General features: G+C 40.3%; 1 protein-coding gene and 1 long non-coding RNA gene across 3 annotated transcripts in view; one reads left to right on the top strand and one right to left on the bottom strand.

Annotated features, from left to right (window-relative positions):
- The window catches only part of NIPA1 (NIPA magnesium transporter 1), a 50,230-nt gene extending 40,916 nt beyond the window's left edge, over positions 1-9,314 (bottom strand). The window contains exon 1 of the mRNA XM_023652152.2: positions 9,105-9,314. Within this exon, the coding sequence (XP_023507920.1) occupies positions 9,105-9,267 (163 nt within the window). The 5' untranslated portion in view covers positions 9,268-9,314. The remainder of the gene's footprint in view (positions 1-9,104) is intronic.
- A 1-nt stretch (position 9,315) lies between these two features.
- Positions 9,316-22,397, top strand: LOC106782125 (uncharacterized). Of its 2 annotated transcripts, none has more exons than XR_001378964.3 (4): positions 9,316-9,658; positions 11,369-11,479; positions 12,253-12,591; positions 13,117-14,092. It is a non-coding gene; the product is annotated as an uncharacterized lncRNA (long non-coding RNA). The 2 variants fall into 2 exon arrangements; XR_002811388.2 differs by having other exon boundaries at positions 9,370-9,511; positions 13,117-22,397.
- Positions 22,398-25,520: the final 3,123 nt, after the last annotated feature.

The following is a 25,520-nucleotide window of genomic DNA, read 5'->3' as shown; positions in this document are numbered from 1 at the left end:
ACACCGCTGGATAGCTATAGACCAAAGTGAAGCTCCTCCAGGTAGTCCTCGAGGGCCTCAGTCCAGCAGCATCCCCCGTGTTCTACCCTGAAGGAGATCCATGGCTCTGCTTGCCCATCCACCTGTGCCCAGTCTGCTCACTGAGCTGGCTGCACCAGGTTCCTTCCTCCTTCTGCAGCCAGGAGCTCTTGGGCACCTGCATTCCATATTAGCCCTCTGTCCCTGTCATAGATAGGTATTCTTCTCTTATGTCCTAAAAATGACTTGGTTTCTCCATAGTTGCTCCTTCAAGCATCATTGTCCCTAAAGTCACCTGATACTCTCAGGAAGCACTTGTTTAAGCCTATGCCCACACTCCTTCTCTTCCTAGCTGACACCTGGGACTGTTCAAGTTCTTTGGCCTCAGCAAGAACAGGGAGCCACAGAATTGTAGAACACTGAGGATCTTCTGTCTGTCTGACTCCACTCATACCTCCTCTCCTCCACTCCTAGATGTGGGCTTTAGAGGTAGCAATAGCCAAGTTCTAGGGGTTTTTTCTCACACTGGAAACCTTGGATGCTAACTTCTCAGTTGAATAGTTGTTTATAACAGCTGAACTATAAGATAAAGAAGTGTTGTGCAAATACAAAAGAGACTTGTCAAGATGATAACACCAATTGGCGGTGCTGTTGTCCAACCAAGGACTTACGACTTTTAAGACCTTAATTCAAACTAAACTTTTAGTTAAAATGTGCATCAGAAATGTCCTTAAAATAGGACTTTCTAGCACACAAGTACATACAGTCATCTAGTTTATTTACCTTCCAATTATACCACAGAAAAATTGCTTCCACTCATGTGTGCTCCTAACAGCAACAATAGAAGTTGCTGCTAACAGCAAAGCAAGAGTGAATCACTATGTCCTTTACTAATTAATTAATGCCTTGACTTCAAAAAATGTGTAATACATAGTTTTTACTGAGTTCTTAAAAAATGACTAAGAATCAAGGAATTTTCCTTCCTGACACCAACACAGCTAGACAAGGGAATTAATTAGAATCAATTTGAGCACTGGAATTCACCAATTTACGAATGGATTAGTACTTGAAGTTCTTTTCTATGTTGGTTATTAGATATGTAGAAATTATTTTCCGAAAGAAATAGTTTGGCAATCTTGAAAAAGAAGAACAAAGTTGTAGGACTTATAGTATCTAATTTTAAGATTTACTATAAAACTACATAATCAAGACAGTGTGGTACTGGCAGAAGGACAAACATATGCAATGAAACAGAACAGCATTCAGAAACAGACCCACAGATGTGCAGTCAGCTCATGGACTGAAGCAGCAGTGCAGCCCAGTGGGGAAGTCTCCTCTACATGGTGCTGGACCAACTGGGTATCAGTAGGAAAATACGGAACCCTGACTCATGCCTCAGCCATACATAAATTTAACTCAAGACGGTTTACAGATCTAAAGGTAAAAGTTAAAGCTTTAAAACTCCAAGAGGAAAACACAGGAGGATACCACTGTGACCTGTGAAGAGACAGAAATCAAAAAGCACCAACCACAAAGAAAAAAAAGGATAAGTTAGACTAAAGCAAAATTAAACCTTTCTGCTCTTCAAAAGGCACCATTAAGAAAATGAAAAGTCAAGCCACAGAGAAAAGATCTGTAATCCCTATGTTTGACAAAAGTCTTGTAACCAGAACATGTGTGTGTGTGTGTGTGTGTGTGTAAACTAACAATCAATAATAAAAAGATACAACCCAATAAAATATAGGTAAGACTCTTGGAAAGATACCTCACAAAAGAGCATATACAAATGGCCAATATACTCAACAAAGGATGCTCAATATCATCAGGTATTAGGGAAATGTAGATTACAAATCACAGTGACATACCACTCTACACTCACCAAAATGGCCAAAATTAAACAGATGACACCACCAAATGTTGACAACAATGTGGAGCACCTGAAATTCTCATATATTGCTAACAGGAGTGTAAAATGATATAATTACAGTGGCAAAACGTTTAGCAGTTTCTTAAAATTTAAATATATAATTACTCCAATGATCCAGCACTGTTATTCCAAGGTATTCACCCAAAAGAAATGAAAACATTGTCTTAAAAAGAATTACATAAGAGAGGCCAGCCCGGTGGTGCAGCGGTTAAGTTTGCACATTCTGCTTCAGCAGTCTGGGGTTCACCAGTTTGGATCCCAGGTATGGACCTACACACCATTTGTCAAGTCATGCTGCGGTAGGCATCCCACATATAAAGTAGAGAAAAATGGGCATAGATGTTAGCTCAGGGCCAGTCTTCCTAAGAAGAAAAAAAAAAAAAAAGGAAGATTGGTGGCAGATGTTAGCTCAGGGCTAATCTTCCTTAAAAAAAAATTACATAAGAATTGTCATTGCACCTTTATTCAAAGAGCAAAAATTTGTAAACAACCAAAACGTTCCTCAACAGGAAAATAGATAAGCAAATTGTTGTATATCCAAACAATGAAACACTACTCAGCAATATAAGGAATGAAGAATCTTCAAACCATGCTCAGCCAAAAAAACAAGAGAGAGAGAGAAGACATAAGAAAATACTACTGTATGATTCTATTTGGATGCAGTTCAAGAACAGGCAAAGTTAATTCACTCTATGAAGATGGGTATCAGAAGAGTAGGCACTCTGGTGTGGGGAGGAGAGAATGAAATAGGACATGAGTAACTTTCAAGGTGATGGCAATAATCAATTTCTTTACAGGGGCATTGGTTACACAGGTATATTTATTTGTCACACCTCGTCAAACTGTACCCTTAAGATCTGTGTAGCTTACCCTACATAATTATACCCCAATATTTTTTTTAAAAGAAATAGTTTATAAACAGTTAAACTTCTTAGTTTAACTAAGGTTAACCCATACAATACTGACCACAATGCAATAACATAGCTGTGATAAAGTTTCTCACAGTTTCTATGGGAAACGACATTCTGTGTTTCAAAGGGAAAATAAGAGTCTGGCTATATAAACACATTCTCCTTCCTCACCCTACTCCCTCCAGAGAAGCTCAGTGCAACAGTTGTATTCTATTTCCTTAGTCTCTCCATCTGTCAAATATTTACTAGAACCACTCATGTATACAGTCCTTAGTGGATCCAAAGACTTATGAAGACTGCCAAGGCATGGTGTCTGTCCTTAAAGAGTGTTCTCTTCATCCTCATCTTAACCACAGAGTCTTCTCTCTCCTTCCTCCCCCACACAGGTGAAGGTTGCCCCCACACACCCTGAGAGTAGAAGAGCCAAGGTGGCGATTCCTGCTTCCACAACAGGTAGATGTCAGGTATTTATACACGTGCTAGTGTGCTCTGTTGCTGTGAACAGGAAAATCTATGATAATGAGCTCTCAGTCATGACTGCTAGAAAGGAACTGTAGCAGAGAGAACCCAAAATAATGGAAAAAAACATTTGGAATATATGTTTATATTTCCATTACACTTAAATATAAGCATGCCTCTCTGAAGCATGGCTGATGGGAATGCAAATAGGTATGATATTTCTGGAAATCAATTTGCCCGTATATATATATATATATATACATATACAGTTTATAAAAAACATTATCACTGTTAAAACTCTATTTAGAGTTTTAAACTCTAAACTCCACCAAAGCAGAACATGTGAACTTAACTGCTGCGCCACCAAGCCCGGTGGCCCCAAGCATATTTTTTTTGATAAGTGGTCTTTTCTAGTCCCTCATGGTTAAAAATTCTTTTAAAAAAAAGGATTGTTTACTCATTAAGGACTTCATTAAAGGACTGAAAATATAAATTATATTATGTTTTATACTATATCTTTAAATATTTTTGAGGGAAAAATATACTCTAACAGCAGTTCAATAAGACCAAGGGGTATTTACTTCATGTAGGAATTGAACTATGTTAGTGAAAATGAGAAGAAATTCTTATTTGCCTTAATGTCTTTGGTTATTATCTACACTTATAATAACCCAGAATCAGAGTAGCAGCTTTTTCCAAATTAATTGTGAAGTCCCTCATCAGAAAAGCCTTATCTGTAGGTGAATGTGTCTATCTTCCCCCTTACCTTCCCCACAGCAAGCAGGGTGAGATGGATCACCTTCAAAATCAGCCCAAGCTGGGTTCAAATCTTGGTGCATGCCTCAACTTCCTCTTCTATATCACACCTCCTGGGATCCATGCCCTTATACAGTCCCCTCCCACACTGAACCTGGACTGGCTCCGAAGAAGCCAACAGAATGTGGCAGAAGTGGCACTGTAAGACTTCCAAAGCCAGGTCACAAGGATCCACACAGCTTCTACCAGGGTCCTTGGAAAGTCTGGTCTAGGGGAAACTACCCACCATATACGGGGGTCTCAGGATTCCCCCCAGATCACCATGCTGTAGGGAAACCCAAGGTAGCCACGTGTGAACAGACAGTATGGAGAGATGGAGAGAAGCAAGGAGGGAGGGAATAAGAGAGAGAAGGGCCTCGGGAAGTCCCAGCTGCTTCAGCTACCCTAGACAAGTGGGTGAAGAAATCACCTTGTATGGCCAGTTCAGCCAAACATTCAGATGACTCCAGCCCAGCTGCCATCTGACTGCAACTGGTTGAGACACCCCCCAATGGAAAGGTGCCCTTCTGAGTCCAGTTAACCCATGGAACCATGACAGATACATGAGTCTGGGACACCATGGGTCTTCTGTAAGTAGCAGCCTCATTTATCTTCTCTTCTTACCGAAATAGCATCAAGTAAACCAGGTACAGGCTGCCAAGCCACCCAAATGCTCCTAATTCTCACCGTGTTCCTTATCGATGATCTCCCCTCAGGGCTAAATTGAGATCAGATAGGGTTACAGATTTATAGATCTAGAAGTAACTGTGCAGTCTGAGGCCACAGCTAAGGGCAGCTCTGAGTAACCAGAAGAAGGCTCTGAAATCTTTTCAGAAAATCTAAGTTTCAGTTTTACCCTCTTCACTCTACAGTTACTCGTGGCCAGTTAGATTGCTTTACTGAGTGTCCACCATATGCCTCCCTGCGGACAGGACATGTGCCGCGCCCTGGAGAGACGAGATCCAGGGGAATGCAGACAAGTGTACAGGCCATGATCCCACAGGTTTCGGGGGCAGGAGGAGACTGAGGGCAGGCGCCAAGGAAACACATGGCAACTAATGCCATCTGAGAGTTCACAGAAGCAGCAGGAACTAACTGTAGACCCACAGGGCTGCAGACGTGAAGACAACGTGTGTCCATCTCTTCTCTGGGTATGTGCCTGGGAATGGCAGGAGAGGCAAGGAGAAAGCATGCATACACCCCACAGCCAGGGAGCGCATGCCCTTCAGAAATGTAAAGTATGATTGTTTGGGACCAGTAGGTGGGATGCTTGGATCCCAGTTTCCACTCTCATGAGACAACAAACTTTCCTTCCAAGTTTCTTAACAGTGTAACTACATCTCTAGTCTGCGTTCCTCTCAGGGAGGAGACTATGAAATCTGAAAAGGATCTCTTTATTGTAGTAAAATATACCTAACATAAAATTTACCATTTTAACCACTTTTAAGTGTACAGTTCTATGGCATTAAGTACATTCACACTGTTGTGCAACCATCACCACCATCCATCTCTAGAACTATTTCACCTTCCCCAAAAGAAACTGTCCCCATTAAACACTAACTCCCTACACCCTCCTTTCGAGCAGCCCCTGCACCCACCATTCTACTTTCTGTCTCTGTGAATCTGACTATTCTAGGTACCTCATATGAGTGGAATTTTTGACTGGCTTATTTCACTTAGCATAACGTCCTCAAGGTTCACCCATATTGCAGCACATGTCAGAATTCCCTTCCTTTTTAAGGCTAAATAATATTCCTTTGAATGTATATACCACAATGTGTTTATCCACTCATCTGTCAATGGATATTTGGGTTGTTTTCATCTTTTGTCTATTGTGAATAACGCTGGTGTGAATGCAGGTGTACAAGTATCTGTTCAAGTCCCTGTTTTCCCTTCTTTTGGGTATATATCCAGAAGTGGAATTGCTGGATCATATGGTAATTCTATGTTTAATTTTTTGAAGAACTGCCATACTATTTTCATAGCAGCTACACCATTTTACATTCCCAGTGACAGTGCACAAGGGATTCAAACTCTCCACATGCTCACCAATGCTTGTTATTTTCTGTGGGGTTTTGGTTCTTTTTTTTTAACAATAGCAGTCCTAATGGGTATGAAGTGTATCTCCCAGTTTTGATGAAAGAGATTTTAAAGATTGGCTGGTTTATCCTCGTGTAGGGAATTCTACATAGAGTTACTTACCTATGCAATTCTCCAAAGCCTCCAGCAAATTTAAGCACATGACTTTGCTGAGACTATCTCCACAAAGCCTGTTCCAAGGCAGAAGACCACCCCCACACACAAACAGACTCCCTGGCCATCCTCACCCATGAGCAGACAAACTCTAATGTTGCAACTGGCTTTCCATAAACACATTCACACCCAACAATTACCTTATTTCTGTCAACTAAGCCCTGCTGGGCTCTAACACTGGACATACTATAAATGACCTGTGGCCCCAGGTACCCCCCTGCCTTTTCCCATCCACAGAGTCCTTCAAAGGCACCCCAGGAGTCAGGCAGTCCACCCTGAGCCCAAGTTGTGGAGAGTGCTCCTGGCCTACCCAGGAAGGCCCTTTCAAGAGTGAGTGAAAGCTGGTAAGAGAGGAAACTGCCCCTCAACCTCCCAAAAGAAGGGCTGTGACCAGAACTTGGCTCTCCTGAAGCTGAGACTTGAGAGAAATGCTGCCGTGTGGCAATTCATTTAAAGTTGAAACTTTCGATGAGACAGAGCTTTTCACAGGGTAAGCGTCAGGTCTCCCTTAACACAAGAACTTGACTCTCCAGTTCTCAGCTACCTTCTCTTTCCTCCTGTCTCCTCCATTTCAGTCATTTCACAATGGTCAACTCTGCTGCTTGTTAGCAGAAGCGGCAAAAGGTTTTAGGGGGAACAGATTCTAAAACTGCATATCCTCAATACCTACAACAGTGTGTGCCACATAAGAGCTTCATGAATATCTGTTGAACAAATCAAAACTAAATTTATCAAAACAAAACAATATGTCTAACTTTCACCACCATGAGTAACCTAGCCAGCTTGAATCAGTGGCAGTGGGTGGTAATTGGAGAAGTATGAAGGCAGCAAATATCACATTTTCATTTTTATTAATTTAAAGGCATAGTGTGTACATATAAACAACAGCATCAATCATGGTTTTCTTTAGGCTGATGTGTTTTTTATTTTCTTGCTAATTCCATTGAACACACAAACTGAGCTAAAACAACACATTTAGTTTTCTCAATAATTGTTTCTTTTTTATTAACTCAAGTCTATATTCAGGTTTCCTTAGATTTTACCTAATATCTTATTATCATGTGTGCTTAGGTTCCTTCTGGCTGTGACAGTCTCTCAGGCTTTATGACCTTGACAGGAAGACTGGTCAGGTATTTTGCATGCTGTCCCTCAATTCAGGTTTGTAGGATGTTTTTCTCACGGTCAGACTGAGGTTGTGGGTTTTTGTGAGGATGACCACAAAGGTGAAATGCTCATCTCACCCATCCTATCAAGGGCACAAGTACTGTTTATTTCTGAGTCACAGCAAACACTTTATCTACCCCTGAAGCCATTCCAACTGACAGGCGCTCCCTGAAGAATGTGCCAGCTGCCAGATGTTTTTGTTACCTTAAAGACACATCTATAACCTAGGGAAATCAGACTTGGTTTTATTTAGATTTTATGTACAGACTGCAATGGTTTCACTTCAATGTTGAATTCTTTAAACAAACATCCATGATCTCATATTTCCACTCAAGATTGTAGGCCTCTTTATTTCTTTCCTGAAGGCATTCCTGGCTCATGATCCAGGGGACTCAGAAGTTTGCCCCACGTTCTGGAATCTGAACCATTAAATGAGTGTATTTATTCTCAAACCCATGATCTGGCAATCTCATCCTTCCCAGAGAGCTCTTAACACTATTCTTGTGAGAAGACACTAATCACCACATAATTTTCTTAGTCTTCTGGGACACAACCTTTGTTCTCAGTTGCAAACCATGCCACATCTAGAGTTCAGTAAACTACCCAGGCCTCTCTGAGCACAGAGGGAGAATGGCAAAGAGAAGTACTCTTACATCTCTCACTTTCCACATTACCAAGGAGTGGTGCTCGGTGGTATATCTACCCGGGAAACACTCAGTTGGCCCATTTTTTTTTTAATCTGCCTTGCGTTTGTTTCACACTGAAGATGACTTACACCTCAATGGTTCAAGTCTAAAGCAGAGATGGCTCAACCAAGGAGCCCAGGAACAGAAGCCACAGGACAGCACAGACCAAAAGTCTCGCTCCATCCTGAGAGAGAGCGCCCCCGCGGCCGCCTGTCCCGTCCGGAACGCCCAGCGCACAGTTCTTTCTCCTGTCCTGGCGTGGCCACTGCAGGGGGCGCAAAACCAGTAGGTCTTGTTCTCCCCAGTGCACCCAGACCGGGGCCACAGCAAAGGCGGGAGGCCGTCGCTCCTCTGGGTAGGCACTGGGCTCTGACCATGTCGGGGATACTGTAAATAGGAAAGTTTCCCTAGGAGCGGGTGGATGAGGGTGACAGGGACGGCCAGGCTCCAAGCAGAGAACTAGGCGGTGGGCTGCGCGGCTGCAGAGGAAGAAGGAGGGTCTGGGAGGGGGAAAGCTGTCGGCTGGAGAAACCCTGTAAAACCGAACAAGGCCTCTCTGGCCGCTGGGAAGGGAGAAAAACAGGGGCGGCCCCACCTACAATCGCTCAGGGCGCACCGGGTGATTCCCGGGCCACCTCTGGAGCTGCCTAAGGACCAGACACGGCCGCGGCAGAGACGCTTCTGGGGCGCAGGGCCGCGTCCGTGCCAGCGCTTCAGGGGGCCAAGGGCCTCGCGCACGTGCAGCCCGCCCCTCCGAGAAGCCCCGACTCTGTCCCCCGGTCCGGCCCGGAGCGACGACCCTATCACCCCCTGCAACTCAAGGCCACTCCCCTCCACACCACCCAGCGGCTGCTCCCTCCTCCCCCCACCGAGCACAGCCCCCCGCCCTACCTCGCCGTTTGGCGCGCACGATGCCCTTCTTCTGCAGCACGAACGTGGACCCGTTCACCAGGCTCGACACGACGGCCACGCCCAGGCCGAGCGACACAGCGGCAGGGCTCGGACTGCGCGCCCCCTCCCCGGCCGCCGCCGCTGCCGCCGCTGCAGTCCCCATTCTGCCCGCGCCCTCCCGTCCTGTCTGCGCCTGCGCGCCGCGCCCGCCGGGTCGAGGGGCGGGGACGGGGATCCGCCAGGCAGCAACGGGGTGGGGGGTGGGGACCCGAGGTCCGTGGAGCCAAACGGGATCGGGGGGCGGGGACCTGGTTCTGCCGGGCCGTGTCTGGGATAGGGTGTGGAGAAGATTCTGGGTTCTGGGACGGGGACGGAGAAGAGAACAGGGGCTCTTCCGCGAGGATGCGGTAGGGAGACCTGGCTTCGGCAAGTGGGGATGGAGTCTGGTCTCAGAGGAGGCGGGACGCGGAGGGTGGCCCCAGGGCCCCAAGGAGAGTGACGGTGGAGAGGAGAGAGCGGTGGGAGGAAAGCGATGAGGCGATGTGGGTGAGGAGGTAGGCTTCCCAGATTTAGCGAATGAAAATACAGGACGCCCAGTTATGTTTGCAGCTTAGATAAACAACAAATAATTTCTTAGTGTGTGTCTCATGCAGTATTTGGGACCAGAAGAGCGTCGGCAGCACGCGGTCCTCGCTAGGACCATGGTCCGCGCCAAAGCCTCTAGTGTGAGGCCAGCGGGGAGCTGCACGTGGGCCTGAAACCAGGGCGAGTAGGCTGTCGAAACTCAAAGGGACCCCGGAATGGGGTGATGTCAGTCACCACCACACTGGAGCTGTGAGCTCGTGATCGTACCGTCTAATTTCCTAACTCATTTTTAGTAAAATATATCAAAATTACAGAAAGCATGGAAAACAGGAAACATTTAAAAATTACTCCATCCCACAACCTTAGCCTAATTGTTATCATTTGAGGTGTTTTCCCGCCTAAAGTATACATACGTTTACGTGTTTCCAATTACAATATACAAAATATCCTTTTTATTTAATATATCATAGTTTCCATGTTGCTACATAATTATGATTGTTTTAATGACAGTCTAATTTCCCATGAAGTTAATTACCATAATTTGTCTAAACCATTCAGCTGTTATTGGTTGTTAGGTTGCTGCCAGTTTTTTCCTATCATAAATGATGCCATAATGAACATCTTCATAAATTTTGAAAATATTGGATTAAAGAGTATAAACTTATAGCTATATATAGCATTGTTAGTTTGTGAAGCAATATAAAATACTATTTCTGTATGAACATTTTTATGCTGAATGAATCTAGTTCATTGCATAATCTTTTTTTGTTGTGGTAACGTATAACATAAAACTTGCCATTTTAAGATGTACAATTCAGTGGCATTAATTATGTTGACAATGTTGTAAAACCTTCCCTACCACCTATTTCCAAAACTTTTCCATCACCCCAGACAGAAACTCTGTAGATTAAGCGGGCATCCCCCAATTCCACTTCCCCCTAATCCCTGGTAACCTCTAATCTTTCTGTCTCTAAGGATTTGCCTAGTCTAGATATCTCATAAAGGTGGAATTGTACAATATTTGTCCTTCTGTGACTGGTTTGTTTCACTTAGCGTAATGGTTTCAAGGTTCATCTATGTTGTACTATGTGTCAGAACTTCATTCCTTTTTATGGCTGAGTGACATGTATGGATATTCGTGTATGTTCATCCTTTCCTCTGCTGATGGAGACTTGGGTTGTTTATGTCTTTTGGCTATTGTGAATGATTTTGCAGTGACCATTGGCATAAGTTTGAGTCCCTGACTTAAAATCTTGTGGATATGTACCTAAGAGTGAAATTGCTGAGTCATATGGTAATTCTCTGTTTAGCTTTTTGAGAAACTGCCAAAGTTTTCCACAGCTGCTGCGCTATTTTACATTCCCACCAGCAATATATGAGGGTTCCAGTTTCTCCACATTCTCACCAATGCTTGCTATTTTCCAATTGTCTTTTTTTAATAGCCACCCTAGTAGGTGTGAAGTAGTTGCTTATTCTTTTTAAATATTCTTCTGAACATCAATGTTTCTTGAAATAAGCGATAACTTCTATCGTAAATCTCAGCAGAAGCCAGCAGGTGAAAGCAGCAGCAACAGCACTGCCGACATGATCATGATTATTTGCTTTTCTAATAATGCTGGTATGAAAAAATAATAACTTTAGTGCCTGTAGTAAAAAGAGGTGTGCTCATTTTTTTTTAGAAACTCAATAAATTCAGTAAACACCAAGGAATATAAAATATCACCCCAAATTTCATCACCCTGAAATAACTATTACTGCCATTAAGAACTCCACTACAGACATTTTTCCTGGTGAGTATATGGGTGAAGGGATCAAAGGTGATCAAATGGGAAACCCATATGGTATTTTAATTTAAAAGGTAGAACTGTATGTTAGTTGGATTTAACATTTAAAAAACTGAAATGAAACTAATGTAACTACTGAAGCTGAGAGAAATACTATTTTACCACAAAAGATATTAGCTCCTAAAAGAGGCCTTTAAAATTAAAGTTAGTGAAAAACATTAAAACGTGGAAGTTATGTTTCTGTTAACTTCATGTTTCAATTTTAGACAGTATCAAATGACTCCAATAAGGAATGAGGAAGTCAGCTCCCTTTCCAGCTCCTTGTGATTTTTTTTAACTTTGTCAACACATATAACATTTTAGAGACTACTCTGTATTCATAATTCTATATTTGTATGATCTTAAATATATATATGAGTTCATTGTTCTCATCACCCCTTTTGCCAAGTTTTCCCATTCATCTTTCACTTCACTAGAAATTTATCCATAAGTGTATTTTTAAAATATCTATGAGTGCTATAATCTTTGAGTTCTTTTATCTTATGGGATGTTTGCCCGAACTACAAAATGAACAAGTTTAAATTTTTCAGACCATGTTTTCTTTCCCTGAAAGATTGCAGGCATTGTCCTGTTGTCTTCTGGCATTAAGTGTTATTTAAAAGTCTGAGGCCACAATCGAGAGTAATTGAATACAAGCAGGGTATAAATAATGTTAAAGAACAATTGTTAATTTTGTTGAGTATGCTAATGAAATTGTGGTTATATTAATATCTTTACAGACAACTACTGAAGTATTTACAAGTGAAGTGATTATGTTGGGGATTTGCTTTTTAAAATTTCACAAGGAAAAAAATGAGTGAGCATGGAAATGGATTTGTCAAGCAAATGACACCTGTTACCTCCTCCAGGGGAGGAGTCCTACTGCATGGAGGATAGTAAATAGCTGAAGAATGCCTGCCACCAAGAGCAGCAATCCCAGAATGTCTACTCCTTGGTTTGTAGATGCCAGGGTTGCCAAGAGAGACACAACTCACGTAGGCACTGGATGGAACAACACTTTACTCACATAGGGAAGAAACAGCAAGATCAGCTTCAGTAGTGGGCATTGGTCCCCCATGGTAAGCAAGTCCCAGCCTGCAGCTAATGCAGAGCAATGATCTGTATGCACCCTTCTTGTACTGCAAGCAAAGGACCCCTTTCCCTCCCTGCCAGGAATGGATATAGTAATGGTGTTGGCCCAGTGCCATATGATCACATGCTTAAGCAGAACAAAGGAGCACACATTGAGTCTGAAACAGGGAAGGATATTCCCACACAAGGCGATAGCCCAGCACAGGCTGAATAGGCTCTTTATTTCTTGGTAAAAAAGTGTTCTAGGCCCACGGCCCGTTCTCATGCAACTGAGCAAGGGTCAAAAGTCTGCATGCATGTGACTGTCTTTCCCATCAAGATTAAAAAATAAAAAGAACAGCAGAAAGTTGCTATGTGATTAAGTTGAGTGATGAGTATAAAGTATATGCAAACAGTATACTATTCTCTATTTTTTATCTATGTGTTTGAAAACATTCATAATTGAAGTATTTGTAGTTTGTTTTTTTAACTCTGAAGCCAACCTGATTTTTTTTTAATTTCTTTATTTCTAGGCTTAAGAAGAGTTTAAACGCAAATGAGAAATCAAGAAAGACTGAAGAATCTGGGTTTTTTTCCTGATTATAAAATATTTAAAATGTATATCAAAGTGCAGAGAATAACATTTTTAAAAACCCATATACTCATCCCTCCAAATCTATCTAATCCTAATATTTTGCTATATTTGCTTCCAATTTTTGAAGGAAATAGATAATAGTGGAGGCTCTCTTTTATTCCACATCTCTTTCCTCTTCCTGGTGCCCACAGAATTGCTTATCCTTGAAGCTCAATATCTCAGTCAGGTTATATCACAGTATTGATCCATCAAGTGTCATTTTTCCTGGTACATGGTATATCCTTTCTTTTGTAGATTGTTTTCCTTCTTTCGGGCAATTTTCTTTTTTTTTTTTTTGAGTTTGCAGATGATTTACTTTTTTTTTTTTTAAGATTTTTTATTTTTTTCCTTGTTCTCCCCAAAGCCCCCCAGTACATAGTTGTATATTCTTCGTTGTGGGTCCTTCTGGTTGTGGCATGTGGGACGCTGCCTCAGCGTGGTTTGATGAGCAGTGCCATGTCAGCACCCAGGATTTGAACCAACGAAAACACTGGGCCGCCTGCAGCGGAGCACGTGAACTTAACCACTCGGCCATGGGGCCAGCCCCTACTTTTTTTTTAATTGAAGTCAAATTGTTTCAGGTGTACAGCATTATAATTTGATATTTGTATACACTACACAGTGATCACTGTCAAAAGTCTAGTTACCATCCATCACCATACAGTTGACCCCCTTCACCCATTTCACCCACTCCCCAACCCCCTTTTCCTCTGGTAACCACCAATCTGTTCTCTATATCTATAAATTTGTTTTTGTTTTGTTTTGTTTGTTCATTTGTTTTTTTTTTTACAATCCACATATAAGTGAATTCGTATGATATTTGTCTGTGTCTGACATTTCACTTAGCATAATACACTCATTGTTGCAAATGGCAAGACTTCATTCTTTTTTATGGCTGAGTAGTATTCTATTTTATATATATATGCATTTTCTTTATCCATTCATCCATTGATGGACACTTAGGTTGCTTCCATATCTTGGCTATTGTGAATAATGCTGCAATGAACATAGGGTGCAAATATATTTTTGAATTAGTATTTTCACGTTCTTTGGATAAATATCCAGAAGTGGAACAGTTGGATCATATGGTGATTCTATTTTTAATTTTTTGGGGAATCTCCATACTATTTTTCATAGTGACTGCATAAATTTACATTCCCACCAGCAGTACATGAGGGTTCCCTTTTCTCCACATCCTCTCCAACACTTGTCGTTTCTTGTCTTTTTGATAATAGCCATTCTGATCCATGTGAGGTGATACCTCACTGTGGTTTTGATTTGCATTTCCCTGATGATTAGTGATGTTGAGCATCTTTTCATGTGCCTGTTGAAAAAATGTCTATTTAGATCCTCTGGTCATTTTTTAATTGGATTGTTTGGTTTTTGTTGTTGTTGAGTTGTATTAATTTTGGGTATTAACTCCTTATCAAATATATCATTTGCAAATATTTTCTCCTATTTAGTAGGTTGTCTTTTCGTTTTGTAGATGGTTTCCTTCACTATGCAGAAACTTTTTAGTTTGATGTAGGCCCACTTGTTTAGTTTTGCTTTTGTTTCCCTTGCCTTTTGAGTCAGATCCAAAAAAAATTACTAGGACCTATGTCAAGGAGCTTACTGCTTATGTTTTCTTCTAGGAATTTTATAGTTTCAGGTCTTACATTCAAGTATTTAATCCATTTTGAGTTAATTTTTGTGTATGGTGTGAGATAATGGTCTACCTTCAGTCTTTTGCATGTAGCTGTCCAGTTTTCCCAGTACCATTTATTGAAGAGCCTGGCCTTTTTCCATTGAATATTCTTGGCTCCTTTCTTGTAAATTAAGTGTCCATACATGTGTAGGTTTATTTCTAGGCTCTCTATTCTGTTCCATTGATCTAGGTGTCTGTTTTTGTGCCAGCACCATGCTGTTTTGATTACTATAACTTTGTAGTATAATTTGAAATCAGGGAGCGTGATACCTCCAGCTTTGTTCTTCTTTCTCAAGATTGCTTTGGCTATTTGGGGTCTTCTGTGATTCCATACAAATTTTAGGATTGTTTGTTCTAGTTCTGTGAAAAATGCCGTTAGAGTTTTGATAGGGATTGCATTGAATATATTGAATATAGATTGCTTTGGGTAGTGTGGACATTTTAACAATATTAATTCTTCAAACCAATGAGTATGGAATATCATTCCATTTATTTGTGTCTTCATCAACTTCTTTCATCAATGTCTTATAATTTTCAGTTTATAGATCTTTCACCTCCTTGGTTAAATTTATTCCTGGGTATTTTATTCTTTTTTGTCCAGGTGTAAATGTGATTGTTTTCTTAATTTCTCTTTATGATAGTTTGTTCTTAGTGTAGAGAAACACAACTGATTTTTGTACATTGATTTTGTATCTTGCAACTTCACTCAATATATTTGTTAGTTCTAACAGTTTTTTGGTAGAGTATTTAGGGTTTTCTATATATGGTATCATGTCATCTGCAAATAGGGACAGTTTTACTTCTTCCTTTCTTTTTTGGGTGCCTTTTATTTCTTTTTCTTGCCTAATTGCTCTGGGTAGGATTTGCAATACTGTGTTGAATAAAAGTGGTGAGAGTGGGCATCTTTGTCTTGTTCCTGATCCTAAAGGAAAACCTTTCAACTTTTCATGGTTGTGTATGATGTTAGCTCTAGGTGTGTCATATATGGTCTCTTATGTTGAGGTCCATTCCCTCTATACCCACTTCGTTGAGAGTTTTTTTATCATGAATGGAATTGAATTTTGTCAAATGCTTTTTCTGCATCTGTTGACATGATCATATGATTTCTATCCTTCATTTTGTTAATGTGGTGTATCACATTGATTGATTTGCAGATGTTGAACCATTCTTGCATCCCTAGAAAAATCCCACTTGATCAAGATGCATGACCCTTTTAATGTGTTGTCGAATTTAGTTTGGTAGTATTTTGTTCAGGATTTTGCATCTATGTTCACCAGGAATATGGGCCTGTAATTTTCTTTTCTTGTGGTGTCTTTGATTTTGATATAAGAGTAATGATGGCCTTATAAAATGAGTCTGGAAGCATTCCCTCCTTCTGGAAGAGTTTTAGAAGGATAGGTTTTAAATCTTCTTTGAATGTTTGGTAGAAGTGAAGCCATCTGGTCCTGGACTTTTGTTTGTTGGGAAGTTTGTTATTACTGGTTCAGTCTCTAGTGATCAGTCTGTTCAGATTTTCTATTTCTTTATGGTTTAGAAGATTATATGTTTCTAGGAATTTATTCATTTCTTCTAGGATGTCCAATTTGTTGGGATATAATTGTTCATAGTAGTCTCATGATCTTTTGTGTTTCTGTAGTATCAATTGTAGCATCTCCTCTTTCATTTCTGATTTTGAGTCCTCTCACTTTTTTTCTTGGTGAGTCTGGCTAAAAGTTTGTCAGTTTTGTTTCTCTTTTCAAAGAACCAGCTCTTCCTTTCGTTGATCTTTCCTTTTTTCTTTTTTTTAAGTCTCTATTTCATTTATTTCCACTCTGATCTTTATTACTTCTTTCCTTCCACTAACTTCGACCTTTGTTTGTTCTTCTTTTTCTAGTTCCTTTTGGTGTAGAGTTAAATTGTTTATTTGAGATTTTTCTTGTTTCTTGAGGTGGGCCTGTATCACTATGAATTTCCCTCTTATAACTGCTTTTGCTACATCCATAAATTTTGGAATTTTGTAATTCCATTTTCATTTTTCTCAGGGTATTATTTGATTTCCCCTTTGATCTCTTCATTGACCCATTGGTTGTTCACTAGCATGTTGTTTGATCTTCACATATTTGTATTTTTCCAGTTTTCTTTTTGTGATTGATTTCTGGTTTCATACCATTGTGGTCTGAAAAGATACTTTATATAATTTCCATCTTCTTAAATTTATTGAGACTTGTTTTGTGGCCTAACATGTAATCTATCCTGTAGAATGTTCCATGTGTACCTGAGAAGAATGTGTAGTCTGCTGATTTTGGATGGAATGTTCTGTATATGTATCAAGTCCCTCTGGTCTGATTTGTTGTTTAAGGCCTATGTTTCCTCATTGATTTTCTGTCTAGATGATCTATCCATTGATGTAAGTGGGGTATTAAAATCCCTTACTATTATTGTACTTCTCTCTATTTCTCCCTTTAGGTCTGTTAATATTTGCTTTATATACCCAGGTACCTCTATGCTGAGTGCATAGATCTTTACTAATATTATATCTTCTTGTTGGATTGACCCCTTTATCATTATGTAATGCCCTTCTTTGTCTCTTATTACAGTCTTTGTTTTAAAGTCTTATTTTGTCTGATATAAGTATAGCTACTCCAGCTTTGTTTTGGTTTCCATTTGCATAAGACATCTTTTTCCATCCCTTCACTTTTAGTCTGTGCGTGTCCTTACATCTGAAATGAGTCTCTTGTAGGCAGCATATAGATGGGTCTTGTTTTTTTTAATCCATTCAGCCATTCTATGTCTTTTGATTGGAGAATTTGTCCGTTTACATTTAAAGTAATTGTAGGTAGGTATGTACTTACTGCCATTTTGTTAATTGTTTTCTGGCTATTTCATATTTCCTCTCTAGTCCTTTCTTCTGCTTTTCTCTCTTGTGATTTGATGACTTTCTTTAGAGTTATGTTTAGATTTCATTCTCATTATCTTTTGTGTATCTACTATAGATTTTTACTTTGTGGATATCATGAGGCTCGCATATTTCAGCATATAAATTCTATATATATATATCAGTTTATTTTAAACTAATAGCAAGTTAAGTTTGAACACATTCTAAAACTCTGCATTTTTACCCCTACGCATTACATGTTTTTCATATCACATTTTATTTTGTATATCCCTTAACCAATTGTTGTAGTTATAATAGTTATTTTTACTACTTATGTCTTTTAGCCTTCACATTAGCTTTATAATTGATTAATCCACTACCTTTACTATACATTTATCTTTACCAGTGATATTTTTAATTTGTTATGCTTTCTTGTCAATAATTAGTGCCCTTTCTTTTCATCTTAAAAAAAAGCCCTTTTAACATTTTTTGTAAGACTGGTTTAGTGGTGATGAACTCCTTTAGTTTTTGCTTGTCTGGAAAAATCTTTATCTCTCCTTCGATTCTGAATGATAATCTCACCTGGTAGAGTATTCTTGGCAGGAAATTTTTTGCTTTCAGCATTTTGAATATATCATGCCACTCCCTTCTGGCCTGCAAAGTTTCTTCTGAAAAATCTGCTTATAGACTTATGGGAGTTCCCTTGTTCATAACAAGTTAGTTTTCTCTTCCTGCTTTTAAGATTCTCTCTTTATCTTTAACTTTTGACATTTTAATTATAATGTATTTTGGTGTGGATCTCTTTGAGTTCATCTTATTTAGATATCTCTGGGCTTCCTGGATCTGGATGTCTGTTTCCTTCTCAAGATTAGGAAAGTTTTCAGCCATTATTTCTTCAAATAAGTTTTCTGTCCCTTTCTCTCTCTCTTCTCCTTCTGAAACCCCTATAACATGTATGTTGTTTTGCTTGATGCTATCTCATAGGTAATTTAATCTATTTTCACATTTTTAAATTCTTTTCGTTTTTTTCTTTTTGCTGCTCTGTTTGTGTGAGTTCCTCTGCCCTGTATTCCAGGTCACAGATCTTTTCTTCTGCTTCCTCTAGTCTGCTGTTGAACCCCTCTAGTGTATTTTTCAGTTCAGTTATTGTATTCTTTCAGCTCTGTGACTTCTTTTTGGTACTTGCTTATACATTCTGTCTGTTGTTGAAATTCTCTCTGTGTTCATCCATTCTTCTTCTGAGATTGGTAAGCATCTTTATGACCATTACTTTGAACTCTTTTTCAGGTAAATTACTTACCTCTGTTTCATTCAGGTTTTTTCCTGTGATTTTTATCTTGCTTTTTAGTTTGGAACATATTCCTCTGTTTCCTCATTTTGCTTGCCTCTCTGTGTTTGTTTCTATGTGTTAGACGAAACAGCTATCTTGCCCAGTCTTGAACGACTGGTCACAGGAAGACTGAGAATGTGTTTCAGTCTGTTATCTGTGCAGTGCCCTGGGAGAGGTGGCCTGCCAAAAACTGTCTCTCCAATTGTTTCAGTCTTGTGGGGCCCAGAAATGCAAGCCCCCCTGGCCACCAGCACTAAGTGTTCAAAGGGAGTCGCCTATGTGGACTATGTGCACCCACTAGGTTTGGTGCGGCAGGGGCATGGTAGAGCACTGAGCCAGGGTAAGTCCACCCACCAAGTTTGGTGGTGGAAGGCTGTGGTGGAACACCAGTGAGGGGCATGCAGCAGTAGCAAGGTAGAAGAAGAGTGCCAAAAATGGCACCTTCCAATGCCTCAGTCCCCAGAGAGAGTTCCAACAGACCTCTGCTCCTTCAGCAGACTCTTTGATTAGTTAATGAATCTCCTTCACATATGATCTAGGTACTTTCAAAACTGCTGCCTTTGCACTGAGTCCTGCGGCAAGTGAGTCTCTATGTAAACCCTTTGATAGCAGAGTCTCAGTTTCCTAAAGCCCTTTGGATCTCCTGGTTGTAGGCCCCATTGGTTTTCAAAGCCAGACATTTTGGGGGCTTGTCTTTCCAGAGCAGGTCCTAAGGGTTGGGGTGCCTGATGTGGAGCTCAAACACCTAACTCCTCAGGAAGAAGCTCTATGTTTGTGATATCCCTCCCACTTGTTGGTCACTGCACAAAGGGTGAGAGTTTGGCAAGACTGCATCTCTGCTTCTCTTATTCATCTCAATATGGCCTTTTTATCCTTGTTGTGGAAGAGCCATTCTGCTAGTTTTCAGGACTTTTTCAGAAACAATTGTTTTATATGTAGCTGTGTCCGTGGGAGGAAGTGAGCTGAGGATCTTCCTATGCTGCCATCTTGAACCACCTTTCGAGGCAATTTTCTACTACTGTTTTTTCAAATATTACCAAACTACCCCCCTTTCTTAGGTTTCATCAGATGAGTTCTCTGTTTTAAGAACAATAATTATCCTTATGTTGGATATTCTTTTATGTTATATCTCTTATCTTCCTCTTAATTATCTCAATATTTATCCTCTATGTCTATAACCACTAATAGAATAATGATGATGTTCTGTTTCCTTAGTGCTGAAGTTTTCTTTTTCATTCAACCCTGTATCTTATTGTCCAATCTTTGAGTTCTTCCTTTATTGATTTTATGTTCTTATTAAGCATCTGTCAGGAGTTCCCAAGACCACTTAGAGGTTTGATGATTCACTAGGAAGACTCACAGGACTCAACATATAGTCATACTCATAATTATGACTTCTTACAATGAAATGAAAGGAAGCAAAGCAAAATCAGCAAGGGGCAAAGGTCCATGGGACGAGATCTGGAGGAAACCAGCAGTGAGCTCCCAAGAGTCCTCTTCCAAAGAAGTCACAAAGCATGTGTTTAATTCCTCCAGCAATGAACAATATGTGTGGAATTCTTTCTGTCAGGGAAGCTTGCCTGAGCCTCAGAATCCTGGGATTTTATCAGTGGTCAGTCCTGCATCAAAATTCAAGACTTCCTAAAGGAGAGCAAGTGTTCAGCATAAACCACATTGTTTGCATGAACAGTTTAGGCACAGCAAGCCACTCTTATCAGTTAAGGAAATAGATAATAATGCAGTAGTGAGAGACCTCTCTAAATCTAAGTTCCCAGATGCTAGCCAAGGGCAAACTTTGCAAGCAGGCCTCTCTGAGAACAGTAGTCTCAGGCCTGCTATTCTAACTCTTTTCTGAACAGCATCCTAGAGTAAAATTCTTATCATCATGGAGTTTTCTCTTGTTCCTTGGGTAATGTTATCTTCCAGACTGGTTTCTCCATCTGTCTGTCTATCTGTCTACCTGTTTATCTATGTCTGTATATCTTTCTTTTCTTCTTCTGTTTTGTCTGCTGTTGTTGATGTTGTATGTTTGCAGTAATAGCCTCCTGAATTCATAAATCAACAAAAGTCAAGGAAGTATGCCCAAAAAAGATATTTGAGTAGATAAACTAGATATCACAAAGCCAATAGATTGATTCTATTAATTTTAAAAGCAGGAGGAACTCAAGTCTCACTCAGAAAAGACTATTTACTCTTATACACAAAACTACCAAACTTTAAACTTGATTAGAACTTCCTAAACTATTGTCTGGTGAAAAATATTAATAGATAAGCTGTGGACAACTGGGTAACTATGTAGAAAAAATTAAATTGGACCCATTTATCATAACTTATAGCCAGGTAAATTCCAAGTAGTTGAGTTTTTTAAAGGTTAAAAAGAGCCTCAGTTAAAATATTGATTACAGCCTTATAAGACACTAAGCAGAGGACCCAGCTAAGCTACACTGACTTGTTACCCACAGAAACTGAGATCATAAATATTTTTTAAGCCTCTGAGTTTGTAGTAGTTTGTTATGCAGCAATAGATAACTAATGCAATTTGTTAGTTTCTTCATGGTATATTGTAACAACTTCCTCTATCCTCCATATTCTATAAACTGGATGTTACTTCTAGATGTTTGATTAGATTCCAGTTCTACTTTTTAATATTAAAAATATGAGATAGATGGTGTTAGTGATTTCTATTGCATCAATTCTGGAGGCACTCAATGCCTGATAAGGTTAGTGGGTTCAAGTGGTGAGAACCTGACCCCTCCACTGTAAACTTCTCCATCATCCTTTCAATTAATTGTTTCATCCATTGATGATCTCGGCCTGAATAAATAAATTAATTTAATATGGTAAAATGGCAATTTTATAATTCAATCAGTTTTTCTACCTTTACTAACTGTGATCTTTCTTAGTGTACAGCTTGGTCTCTCTCTCACTTTCGCTCTCTCTCATCCTCCTACCCAGATCAAGATATAGAGGGTTTCTAGGACCCCAGAAAGTTCCTTCCTGATCTATACCCTTCCCCAAGAAAACCACTATTCTGACTTCAATCATTATCATTTAGTTTTGCCTTCTTGAACTTCATATAAGTGATATCATACAGTGTGTTCTCTCTTGTATCTAGTTTCTTTCACTTAACATAATGTCTGTGAGATTCACCCATGTTTTTGAATGTTCCACTACCTCATTATTATTATTTTTTTGCTGTGTAGTATTCCACTAAGTGAATATAATACAATTTATCTATTCTCTTGTTGGTGTACATTTAAGTTGTATCCACTTGGAGGCTATTATGAATAAAAATGGTTATGAACATTCTTATACAAGTCTGTTTTTGGACATATGCACTTGTTTCTCTTGTCTGCATACCTAGTAGTGGAATTTCTGAGGGTAGGCATATATTTAGCTTTAGTAGAAACCACAAAAAAATTTTCCAATGTGATTATACCACTCTATGCTCCCACCAGCATTGTTTGACAGTTCTGCACCACCACATCTTCACCAATACTCACTATAACACAGCATTTAACTTTTAACAGACATAAAATAATGGGAAGATCCAAAGTAGTATGCACTTTCCTGAGGAACACTCAGTAATGTACTGATTTTGTTCATCTAATTCTGGTACTAAAAACCATAATTCAGCCGGGTCAAGGAAGGAAGCCTGTCAGAACCCTCCCAGTGAGGCATCTCTCCTTCTGGCAGGCTGTGCATCTCATACACTCAAGTCCACGGAGGAAGAAAAGAGGTGAAGAAAGTTCCTTCTGGGCATGCTGGTCGCCTCTGGTTTTTCTCCTTGGGCCTCCTCCTGAGAAAGAGAGAGAGGGAGACTCTGACTCCTAGTGTGAGGGACCAGCCTCTTGACAACTCTATCAGAAATTATGAAATTCATAGGTCTTTGGTATATTTATTTATTAAAACAAGGTATCCCTACCCAGAGGGACCATGTGAGTGGGCAGTGGCAGGTTGCAGTTCCAGTGAGACTGCTCCGTGGTCCAGGGGGAAAATCCATGGTCCCACAGCAGCCAAAGGGAAAGCCTCTACTCGGCATTAGCAGAGAGGCTCCGCCTAGCATTCAGAACACTGGGAGGCCCTTGGGCAAAAGAAGCTCAGCCCACAGCAGCAACCCCCCAGCCACCTCTAACACAAAAACTCCTGCTGTGGCCCAGAGGGGGCAAATGAGACCCAGAGAGACCATGTGAGTGGGTGGTAGCAAGTTGGAGCCCCAGCAAGACTGCTCCTTGGTCCAGGGGGAAAATCCATGGTCCCACAACAGCCACAGGGAAAGCCTCTGTGCAGCGTTAGTGGAGAGGCTCTGCCTGGCAGTCACAAGGCTGGAAGGCCCTGGGGCAGAAATAGCACAGCTGGGTGAGCTAACCACAGACTGCAGTAGATACCCATAACTCTGCTGCAGCCCATAGTGGACAAGTGAGATCTTGCAGGTCCTGACAGTGGCAGAGCTGTGAGTCTTGGTGAACCTGATACCGGCTGCTGTGAAAGCCCATAACACTGCTGCAGACCCTAAGGAGGGAGCATGTCTAGGCAGTCTGTGACAGCAGGTACCAGCAACCCAAAGGACCCCTTGCGATTGTCCCCCCAGCTGATGAGAGACGCCACAGGGCCACTGTGATCATGAGGAGGGGCCCAGGTCAGGTCAGCAACAGCTGACAGTGATCCTGGTCAGTACAGATTACACAGCTGCTGCAAACCCCAACCCTCCCCCCCCCACCCCCCAGTAGAAGCAAGTGGAAGCAGTAACTAAACTCTATCTCTATGCAGAGGCACAAATCCACACCATCAAGCAGTATGAAAAAATATATTAAATCTCAAGAACAGAAGGAAAATGACAAGTACCCAGAAAACAATCCCAAAGACACTGAAATCTATAACCTAAATGACAATGAATTCGAAATAGCCATCATTAAAAAACTCAATGAGTTAAAAGAGAATACAGATAGACAACTCAATGAGTATAGGAGCTATGTCACAACAGAGATTGATACTATAAAGAAGAACCCATCAGATATGTTGCAGGTGAAGAACACCATAGAGAAGATTAAGAAAAATCTGGACTCTCTGAACAGTAGGGTTGATAATATGGAAAACAGAATTAGCAATTTGGAGCATAGGAATATAGAAATGCTGCAGATAGAGGAGGAGAGAGAACTAAGACTAAAAATAAATGAAGAAACTCTCCAAGAAATATCCGACTCAATTAGGAAATGCAACATAAGGATTATAGGTAACCCAGAGGGAGAAGAGAAGGAGAAGGGGGCAGAAAGCCTGTTCAAAGAAATAATGACTGAGAACTTCCTAAACCTGGGGAGAGAGATGGAACTCCATGTGACAGAAGCTAATAGATTTCCAAACTTTATCAATGTAAAAAGACCAACCCCAAGGGATATAGTAGCGAAGCTTGCAAAAGTCAATGACAAAGAGAAAATACTAAGGGCATCAAGGCAGAAGAAAATAAACTACAAAGGAACCCCCATAAGGTTGTCAGCAGATGCCTTACAGGCTACAAGAGAGTGGAATGATATATTCAAAAACTCTGAAGGACAAAAACTTGCAGCCAAGAATACTCTATCCAGCGAAAATATCCTTCAAATATGATGGAGAAATAAAAACTTTCCCACATAAGCAAAAGTTAAGGGAGTTCATCGTCACAGGACCTCCCCTACAAGAAATGCTCACGAAGACCCTCATACCTGGAAGAAAAAAAAAAAGGAAAAGGAAAATGGTTACAAAACCCACAGCAAAGGAGATAAGTAGAAAGACAAAATCAGAAAGCTGCAGGTCTCCATCAGAACAGGTTAGCAAAGGCTAAGCATAACACTAAAGATAAAAGGAAGGGAAACACCAAGAATAAATATAGTCTTGTCATTTTAACCACAAACTCACAACATAAGAAGGAAGAAAAAAAAATCTGACAACAACAACCTAGAAGGGGAAGAGGAAAGCAATGGAACGGCTTAATCTAAGGAAATAAGAGGCTATCAGAAAATGGACTATCTCATCTATGAAATGTTTTACACAAACCACATGGTAACCACTAAACAAATAACAAGAATAAAGACACAAATTACAAAGAAGAAGAAAGCCAATATAGCAAACTACCTACCTGAATTGGTAGTCCAAAAATCGTGGGACAAGAAACAAACGAAATGCAAGAGAACTGGAAACAAGCGATAAGATGGCAACATTAGGCCCCCACATTTCACTAATCACTCTAAATGTAAATGGATTGAACTCTCCAATCAAAAGACACAGAGTGGCAGGATGGGCTAAAGAACAAGACCCAACAATATGCTGCCTCCAGGAAACACACCTCAGCCCCAAAGACAAACACAGACTCAGAGTGAAGGGATGGAAGATGATACTCCAAGCTAATAATGAACATAAGAAAGCTGGTGTTACCATACTTATATCAGACAAAGTAGA

This window comes from Equus caballus, chromosome 1 (genome assembly GCF_041296265.1).
Source record: "Equus caballus isolate H_3958 breed thoroughbred chromosome 1, TB-T2T, whole genome shotgun sequence".
Lineage (NCBI taxonomy): Eukaryota > Metazoa > Chordata > Mammalia > Perissodactyla > Equidae > Equus > Equus caballus.
This window is presented reverse-complemented; position numbering and strand designations above follow the sequence as displayed.